This window comes from Orbicella franksi, chromosome 1 (assembly GCF_964199315.1).
Source record: "Orbicella franksi chromosome 1, jaOrbFran1.1, whole genome shotgun sequence".
NCBI lineage: Eukaryota > Metazoa > Cnidaria > Anthozoa > Scleractinia > Merulinidae > Orbicella > Orbicella franksi.
In genome coordinates, this window is record NC_138145.1 from 3,353,259 (window position 1) to 3,363,515 (window position 10,257).

The 10,257-nt window shown below is 42.6% G+C and overlaps 2 protein-coding genes across 2 annotated transcripts; both read right to left on the reverse strand.

Moving 5' to 3' along the window:
* Positions 1-50: 50 nt before the first annotated feature.
* On the reverse strand, positions 51-5,496 carry LOC145464856 (uncharacterized). The gene has a single exon (XM_081448662.1). The coding sequence runs from the start codon at positions 5,355-5,357 to the stop codon at positions 51-53; it is 5,307 nt and encodes a 1,768-aa protein (XP_081304788.1). The 5' UTR covers positions 5,358-5,496.
* Positions 5,497-6,275: 779 nt separating this feature from the next.
* On the reverse strand, positions 6,276-10,010 carry LOC145482667 (orexin/Hypocretin receptor type 1-like). The gene is made up of 2 exons (XM_081461288.1): positions 9,683-10,010; positions 6,276-7,921 (listed from the first exon to the last, which is right to left on the reverse strand). The coding sequence occupies exon 2, from the start codon at positions 7,892-7,894 to the stop codon at positions 6,818-6,820; it is 1,077 nt and encodes a 358-aa protein (XP_081317414.1). The 5' UTR covers positions 7,895-7,921; positions 9,683-10,010; the 3' UTR covers positions 6,276-6,817.
* Positions 10,011-10,257: the final 247 nt, after the last annotated feature.

Sequence of the window (10,257 nt, forward strand, 5' to 3'; positions counted from 1 at the left end):
CAGTTTTCACCTTGGCTGATCGGACATTTCCATCTTTTCCCATGAAAACCTCAGTTACTCTGCCTAATGGCCATTTTCCTCGATGGACGTTGTCGTCTGCAATCACAACTAGATCTCCGGTCGCTAAGCAACGGCGAGGTCTGGTCCACTTCGCTCTCTCTTGAAGGGTCGGCAAGTACTCCTTCAACCAGCGCCTCCAGAATATATCGGCCATGTACTGGACTTGACGCCAACGTCGCTTGCTGTACATTTGTTCTCTGCTGAAGACTCCAGGTGGCAAATTTGGGTTGGCTCTTAACAACAACAAATTTCCATGTAATATTCCTCTGATGAAGAAACTTGTGGATTGATTCTTGATTCCAGTTGCTCAACAACTCGCGTAACTCCCTCTCTCCAGCTTGGAAGTTTGTCCCGTTGTCACTACAAACGGTAGTTGGACATCCTCGTAAATTGATGAATCTTCGCAATGCATTAAAGAAGGAATCAGTATCAAGTGAGTTTACGACTTCTATATGAACGGCCCTGATAACCAAGCAAGTAAATAGGCATCCATAGCGTTTCACATTCGAGCGACCTTGACGTACATAAAAGAGTCCAAAGTAGTCCACGCCTACGTAGGTGAATGGCGGATCTCCTGATGTCAGTCTTTCCTTCGGTAGGTCGGCCATCAACTGCTCTCCACGTACTGCACCAAGTTTTTTACACTGGAAACAGCTACTGATCACTCTCCGCACAGCTGAACGTCCCTTGATTATCCAATAGAATTGATGCAAACTGGACAGTACGTACTCTTGCCCAAGATGGCCGGTTTTCTGGTGATGTTGAGAGATGATCAAATCCGTAGCGTGGTGACGATAGGGAAGAATAATTGGATGTTTAGCCTCATACGTGATTAAGGCATTTTCCAGTCGCCCTCCAACTCTTAGGATTCCGACGTCGTCCAATAATGGATGCAGTTTGCGCATGTAGGCTGGCATCTTTTGGTTCTTTAACTCGGAAGTTACTTGGCGCGAAGGCTTCGATGAACTGATTCCTTGCGTGGTTCTAATGACGTCTGGAAATGACAGCCTTTGTACAAGCTTGATAACTTCCCTTTCTGCAAACTGAACTTCTTCCACGGACAGGACAGGTCCCCTTTCTAAACAGCACTGAGATCTGAAGTTAGTGGAACCACCACGGTATCTTTCAATGAACCACGTTTTGAATCTCAATAGCCAGGCCACAGCTCCTCTTAATCTGTCCCAAGATGAGTAGCGCTCTATCAACTTGGAAAAAACTTCTTCGCCTTGATGACGAGTCGACGACTGGTTGTAGAGCTGAGTTTCACGTTTGATCTCTGGATCGTCATCTGATAGTTCTGGTTGGCGAATTGTAGGATCACAAGGCCAAAACTCTTCCCTCCTCTTCAAAAACTCGGGACCGCTCAGCCACTTGCTACTTGCACTCATTTCGTCCACTGTAAGACCTCTGGAAACTTCATCCGCTGGGTTGTGTTCAGAACTGACATGCCTCCACTGATGGGGTGCTGAATTCTCATGTATAACTGACAGCCGGTTTGCAACAAATGTATGGAAACGCTTTGACTGATTTCTGATGTACTGCAACACACAGGTGGAGTCTGACCAAAATGTCGATTGGCTAATCGGAATGTCCGGCTCTTCTCTTACGGTCTGGTCTAACTGAACGGCTAACACTGCAGCTGACAGTTCCAATCTTGGCACAGTCATTGGTCTCAGAGAAGCAAGACGAGACTTTCCAATTAGAAATGCGCAATGGATCCTTTCTTCGACATCCACCAATCTGAGATACGAAACTGCTCCATATGCAACTTGTGAAGCGTCTGCGAAGTTGTGCAACTCGGCAGTTTTCAAGTCTCCAAAACAGGCAGGTCTAACGCATCTCTTTACTGTTATCATGGAAAGATTGGCCAACTGACTCTTCCATTTCTCCCACCTTTCACCATCGCCGTCGCTGATTTGATCGTCCCATCTGCGTTTCTCTCTGCAGAGATCTTGTAACAATTTCTTAGCTGGGAGGACGACTGGCGCAACGAACCCAAGTGGATCATAAACAGAACTGGTCAAGGATAGTATACCACGGCGGGTGTTTGGTCTGTCTTTAAGAGCAACCTTGAACATGAACTTGTCACTCTCCATATCCCAGTGGAGTCCCAACGTACGTTGCATTGGTAGCTTATCCTTGTCTAGGTCCAGGTCCACCACTGATGGAGCCTTTTCGACTTGCGGGATTGTATCCAGAACTTCGGATCTGTTGCATGACCACTTGGTGAGCCGAAACCCGCCTTTGGAGAGGATTTCTCGGAGCTGGTCCACAACTTCGACAGCATTTTCAACTGATTTAACCGATTTAAGACAGTCATCGACATAAAAGTTCCTCTTGACAGTCCTGACTACATCCTCTGAAAATTCATCTTTGTTGTCTTCTGCTGTCCTTCTTAGCGCAAAGCTGGAACAACTCGGAGACGATGTCGCGCCAAACAAATGGACCTCCATACGATGGTCAATTGGTTGTTGGGTCAAGTCTCCATCCGGCCACCAGAGGAATCTGAATGCATCACGGTCATCTGGTGCTACTCGGATCTGATGGAACATACACTCGATATCAGCAGACAATGCAACCTGTTCTTCACGAAATCTCATCAGCACACCAACGATAGAATTGGTCAAATCTGGACCGGTAAGGAGCTGATCATTCAGAGACGTTCCCTTGTGTTTTGCGGCACAATCAAAAACCACTCGTGTCTTTCCAGGTTTGTTTAGCACCGGGTGATGGGGAAGGTACCACAGCGGCCTGTCTTGTACGTTGATTTCGTTAAGTGGCACTCTTCTTGCATGACCCTTGGAAAGATATTGTTCCATGGTGGCCTTGTAATTTTCAAGGAGCTCGCTATCTTGTAGGAGCCTGTTCTTGAGTGTTTGCAGTCTGCGTTCAGCCATGAAACGGTTGTAAGGCAGGAATGGCGGGTACTGTCTCCAAGGAAGCGCAATTTGATAATGACCATCTTCAAGTTTCACAGATTGTTCCATGGTTGCAAGGGCTTCCTTGTCCTCCACTGACATGCTAACCTTGGATTCAGGGATCACTCCAGAGTTCTCCGCTGCCCAGAACCTTTCAAGCTGGTGCATGAGACAATCATCATCTTCTCTCAAGGCCTCCGCTGAACGAACGAGGTTAACATTCAGATGACAATCTTCGCCGACGCTCCTTTCCATTGGGCCCACGAGTGTCCAGCCAAGAGGTGTATGTATGGCGTATGGCTCTCCTCTGTTACCGCGTCTTTCTTCTAACACCCAGAATGCATCAGGAACGTTGGTGCCTATGATCATTCGGACTTCTTTCTCACTAATACTTGGTAGCTTGATGTCCCGCAGGTGAGCCCACTGTCTTGCATCTTGCACTGATGGAATACTGCGGCTAGAAGCATTCAGTTTATCAACTGTCCATAGTCTTGTAACGTCTACTTTGTCAGTTCCATCCAGTGGCTCCACAGTTAGGCTGAATTCATAGCCAATTCTTGGGCTGTCTTCTCTCTCTTGGGTCGTCAAGTAAAACGTTTTTTGGCGTCCCTGCACACCGAGCTCCGCGGCCAAGCTCTTGTCACACAAGGAGATGTCTGAGCCACTGTCTAGAAGGGCGTAGGTTTCCACGATCTTGCTTGCGTCACCGTGACATCGTACTTTTACAGGAACTATTCTCAGGCACACCTTTCCTCCTCCAGCTGAGGTACTGTTGGCCTGTCCACTTTGTAATGGAGTACTGCTGTTAACCTGAATTCCTTGATCGGCCACTCTGTCTCGACCTTCGACTGTCTGTTGTGGAGACGGTGGGTGAAGCAAAGTATGATGTCTTCTCCTGCATCCTTGGATTTCACATGCACTTTTCGCTAGGCATCCTACACTGATGTGACCATACTTGAAGCAATTAAAGCATAGCTGAGCTTTCCTCATCACTTGTAGACGTTCGTCGAAGTTCTTGTCTTTGAAACTACCGCATTTCGCCAAGGAATGATTTCCGTTGCACGATGGGCACCTCAGGGTTGGAGTGAATTTATTGGAAGACAAACTCTGCCCGACACCAGGCTTAGTCTCTCGTGTATTGAATGTGCTTAAACGTTCTTCAGATGATGCACCACCCTTTGGTTTTCGCCTCTGATTCTCTGATCTGTCACGCGCAACGTCTACCACGCAACCAAACACTGGGTTATTGGCAGCTCTCGCCTTGACTTTGACAAACTCGGCGATATGGCTGATATTCGTTCTCTGACCAGCTTGCTGAATTTGGTCCGCTAGTTCCACAAACTTAGTACGGAGATGGAACGGCAGTCTCTGGACAATTCTTCTTAAGTTGTCGGCGCTGTTAATCTGCTCCAGATATCCAATGGATTCCAAAGTGTGTTCACAGTCTTTCAATCTGTCCGCAAATGCAAGTAGTCCTGCGCGATCCCATGGTTTAAGTGGTGGTCCTTCTGTTAACTTGGTTACGTATTTCGAGGCAATTATGAAGGGGTGTCCAAATCGTTCTTCCAGCAGGTCTCTCGCCTTTCGGTATCCCAGGGATGAATCCATGACTAAACAACACTTGATCGTGTCCTTTGCCACTCCAGATGTATACTGAAGGAGATACATGAGTTTTTCACTTTCGCTGGCTTCATTGCTCACGATGCTGTTTTCAAACGATTTGATAAAGCTCCAGTACTCGAGAGGATCACCATCGAACACAGTCAATTCCTTTTTCGGCAATGCAAATCCCTGCTTTATGGTTAATGCCATCTTATCCACAATTCCTCCAGGCAAGGTAGGATTAGTTGCTCCTGGATGCGCAACGGGTACAGTGGGACCTACTGACCAACTCGGAAACTCCTGTGCATTAGGATTCAGCCGCAACTGAGCGTTTCGAGCACCAATTTTCCGTTCGACTCGAGGATCAGAATGTTCCTGCTCAGGGACATTTGCTGCTCTAACATTAACTCGTTCACTAAACGGCTTCACATCTTCAAAAACGTCCCGTAAATTAGCTAAAGCGCCTGGCTCCTCATCCTGAAGCAACTTTAGTTGAAGATCAGTCCTTTGAATTTCATACTGCGCATCCACAATCTCCAACTCTAGTTTCGTTTCTTCTTCCTGACGTAATAATGCTTGCTTTTTCTTCAGCTGGTACAATTTTAACTGCGCTAACGCCTGCTTGGCCTTTAGCTGTCTGACAGACAAATGTGAAGATAGCAGAGAACTTGCGGTACTTACAGAATCTTCATTTTCTTGAAGCGCTTCGGCGGCGGTAGGTGCGGTGATTTCTCTAGCGTTTTCAATCCATCTTTGGATTCTCGCAACCGTCTCCATTTTCCGATGAAAATGTTCCTTAAAGTAACGAGCTTGACATTCGTCGTAACTCTAGACAAATACCCTGAACGCGAATTCTTCAGGCGCATACTGTCGAGGGCATCCTCTGAATGGACTCGCCGTCTTCTTAGACTTTCAATTCCGGACAACATGGCATCCCCTAGATCTTTGAATGCATATACATAACACTCCTGTACGTCTCGAATTCGTCTTTAATTCTAACGATTCACTTAAAACCAAAATAACAAATACAGAAATTAATAAATACGAACTTAAACTTAAATAAACTGAAAATACAACAATACGAAAAACAACAAAAAATAGAAAGGAAAAACGAGATTACTTACAAGATCTGTACGGCACTCCGGAACTGACAACGACTGAATACAACTAAAAAACTACAACGCTTTTAAACGGAATTTTGAACTAAAAGAATAAACTTAACGAGGTTACGTAATAAACAATAGACGATTACATAACACGACGTGAAAAAACTAATTTGCATTTAAAACTGCACAAAAAAGGCACGCTAAAAATTTACCTTTAACAGCAAGACAAAGCAAAATAGAAAAGGCGACCAAAAAACGGAAAAATTTAACTCTCGTGGCTACACTGGTCCTCGTCCAGTTGGACAAATTACTGACTGCCATCACGAACTCGACACGAACTGTCCAAAATGGATTCGTTTGGTTACTAGTTTACCTTGAATGTTTTTCCTATCTACACTAACGTTTTTTCTAATCGACATTAGTGTCATCAGTGTTGCTTTCTAATTAAAAAACCGAAATTATTTGCTTTTTTCGCATTAAGTTTTTCTCACACTCAACCAGCTTGTTTGTCTATTTCTTAGACAGTTGGGAGACAAACACTGCATTTACAAATTAAAACAATCGACTCTAAGACAATTTCAATGCCTACCCGCGTTGAAACCCACGCGTTTCTTTTTCCTTCTAGATCAATCTTCTTTATTTTGTTGCACAAATTTACTGGGTTATCATCTTCCTACAATGTATACATCACTTAAGCTTATCACTTAACGAACTTAATTCTAGCAGCTATTATAGCTTTTATACCTTTTATCAGTACGAACCGCAGAATTAAAAGCGATTTTAACAGTAACCGAAAAATCTATATATGTTCTAAACTTACATTTAATACCAGGCTTGAGTTCTCTTTATCCCACAGGTCCTTGCATACAATTTTTTCCTTTTTTCTTCATCTACATCTACTGTATCTTGTCAGCTCTAAATAGAAGTTTTCTCACTTAAAACTGTGTTAATGTTCCTTGTACCCCGTAATATGGAAGTTTCTTTATTTGTATAGCTATGTTTCATTTAAAGCTACAAGCTTATTAATTTCATTCATTCGTTCGATCGTTTGTTCTAGAACCGAGCAAAGGTAGCATCTACCCAATTTAGTATAACTTTTTTCAATTTAGCAAGCAACGCACATCTGAATATTTATTTTCTACAGAGAATAAGTTTTGAGAATGCCTTGGCGTAAAACGTGCTCATTGTACCGTAACATAAAGGATGCAGGGCACTAGGAAGGCAAGTCAAAATAAAGATATACTTATATATAAGGTCTTGATACCGAAATTGATACGTTTCTATGTTATAAATCCTAACCCACAAAAAATAGGCTTGATACGGAAAATAACAAACTACAAAGATGATAATAATCACAAAAATCATCTTAAGTAGATCTCTTTCCAGGTCAGTGCTCTCTGGCCTACTTCCCCTGCGGTTACTCTCGTTCATCATAGACGTTCGTTGTTCAGTCTCTCTAGAGCGCCTCCCTTCATTTACCGGTGCGGCTTGGAGTTCAATTTGATCTTCAGCTTTCACAACACACGAAGAAGGGACCATCGAGTTTCGCGCCTCTATTGTTTTCTCTGCAATTCTCTTTCTTAAGTTCCAAGCCACTGCACCGTAAGACGCCAACATGATCACATATGGCAGAGCGTAATTCAGGATGAATTTCGTAAGCACATACGTGTCATTGCTGGCTACGGCATGTTCTTTGCATTCGCCATCTTGATATCTTAGTCCTATGAACAGCGGGAAGGAGATTGCAAATGACACCAGCCACACCCCAAGAATCGTCAGAAGTTTTACCTTCGTTGATGGTCCTCGCGGATTCGGTTCAACCATGACTCGGTAACGATAGAAAGCGATCGCGGCCAGTGAATACGTTACCACAAGGATTGCCAGCACTTGGAGAGGATTTAAAATGCATTTGGCTCTGACGACTAGTTCCTCGTTTTCCCGGTTCGCTAGCATCACTGGCAAACACACGCTGCTCAGGATTTCGGCAAAGGCCATATTAGCGACGAGATAGTAGGAGAGGGGCTTGTGGTACGGTATGCTCCAAACAGCATAGCAAACCATCGAGTTACCGAGCAAGCTGGCCACGATTATCAGCGAGAAAAGAGCCAAACGGAAAACACGGAGACCACTTGATTCCACATACTGCTCCACACTGTAATCAGGTGGTTCAGTTCCATTTGCGATGGTAGAGTTGTTAGGTGAACTCATTTTGGTCTCCTTCAAGTAGCACGTCACCTATAAAATGTAAAAATTCAGCGAGGATGCCTGAGGCTGTATTTAAATATATTGGCTAATTTGCATTCGATCGGTTGGGTGCTTTCCGGCACTGGAATATAGTTACCAAATTGCTAAACAATGTAATTGTCGATCGTATAAGAGCTTTAATCGTATATTGTTACAGACGTTTGGCAATAACGTCCATCAAAAATAACACTTCCAGACCAAACCCCCTCCGAAGTTTTTGGATTGCTAAGGAAGTCACTCAAACTGACGCCGACGTAATTTGACTAGATAGTGAATGAGACAATTAATAATCATTTCGGCACATCAGTCAAAATTCGTGTTAATGTCGTCCGATCAAACTTCACAGCTTACCAGCAGAGAAATTTAATTTCATTATTGTTTCAATTCTTCGATACGCCGGTTCAGTTTCAAATTATATAGATACTTTTTTAGATCTGTTTGAAACGTTTTTTAAAGAACTATGAGCACAGATCGCTCCGACAGTTTTATATAGATAGTGTTTGAATGTTTTGTCATTGAAATCATTTTCAGTCTCGCAATCGAGTTATAAGCAAATTACTGTAGAGGAAGTATATTTGCCGAAATAATGAATAAGACAAAAATAGTTTGAATTAACATATCCATCTGTTTCTCCTGTAAAAAGACTTCGAATCAACAAGCGGTTTTATTTTGGTAAGGACGTACTGAATTTCGCGCAGCGTTAGAAGACTTTAGCACAAAGGCCAAATATTCTTCTTACATTGAAAACGCACATACTCAATCAAGTGGACAACTTTCTATCTCAAAATGGTTTCCAATTTAAACAGTCACTCGAAAGAAATTTTCACTGTGATTAATACACGGCAGTATTCAAGAAATGAGGTACTGGCCTAAACGTTTTACAACCGAATTAAGCATTTAAAAATGATATCCCCGGACGTTCTTTACTTCCTGTACTATATAAAGGTTTATTGCTTAAAACGTCCTCTGCTGTGTTTAAAGAATCAGCCATAGCCCGCAGCTAATTATGTTTATAAATATTAAGTGGGAATTGTGTGAGTAAAAAATGACTATCCTGTTGTTGTCAAAATACAGCAGGATGGTTTTGCTCAGAAAAAACATAACAACACTCATTAAAAACTGGTCGAAGATGAGAAGGATAATTTTGATTGTTTCCTGCTCGAGCGACCCGAAGTTTGAAACACGGACAGCTACATAAACATTGGCCGCTCATGAACCGGTTTCGGTGAATTGCTTTTTAAAACCATTGCACAAAAGAAAGCAGTTTGTTGTTTCGTACAAACAACAATGGCAGAAAATTTGAGTTTAACTTTGACGAAAGCGCGGACCTGAAAAAGCAAATTCCTAATTTGCGCGACTTACTATTTTGTATTATTTTCCAGTTAATTGTTTTGCAGTTAGCGCTATTCTCTGACGCGAAGTAAATTCATTGCCTGCGATGAATACAATGAAATATATTTTTCAAAATCGTTCTGTTTTGGACCCATACCAAGTTTTGAACAAAAGGTTTTGCCAAACAAGAACAAAACACTGTTTTGTTTTTGAACTCAAGAGCCCATTCACCGCAAAAGCTTTTCGGCTGACAAATAGCAGTTCCCTAGTTTTTCAGCAAGCGATCAGATATTACAGCCAAGCAAGAAATGAATATATGGTAAGAACAAATGCTAAAGGACAAAAGGCAGAATGAGGTGTAAACATAGCCAAATTGTAAAACAACACTTCACATTCAACTATGAAGTGAACGCACTGTACCTGAAGCTCTGAAAGATGTTCAGTTGCGTTTGCCGGGCGGATTACTGTTCTTCGTGACCGGTATGATTAAACTTATAACTTAGAAAACTGCAATTTGAGAGTGAGGGCGCTTATCATCTGCTCAAAACACACAAAACGGTGTCAGAATTAATCATACTGTCAGTAAATGAGCCAATAAGAGTGGGCTGGTGTTGCCCAACTTACAGAGCTTTTCACATTAATTGGACAGTGTATCCAGGGATTCGATCCGAATTGAGTATACAATGCGTTGTCAGGGAAGCTAATACTACTTCTAATAATAATTCGAAAAAGCGATGATTATTTAATGCTTTTTTCCTTTGTAAAGATTGTCAAGAATTATTAAAGACAGTGATGTCAACGCTAAAAAGGGCGCCCATTTTTCCGTCGAATATCGTCTTCGCACTCTATCTAAACCATTAAAAATTGTTCGTCTTGTCAAGGCGGTTCTTCTCCGGAGCTCTTCTCGATGAAATTTCCAAATTCGTCAAGTTCTAACGCTGAACTATATTTATCTTTAACTGAGCTTGTCTGAGAACTTCCCTTGGAAATGGTTA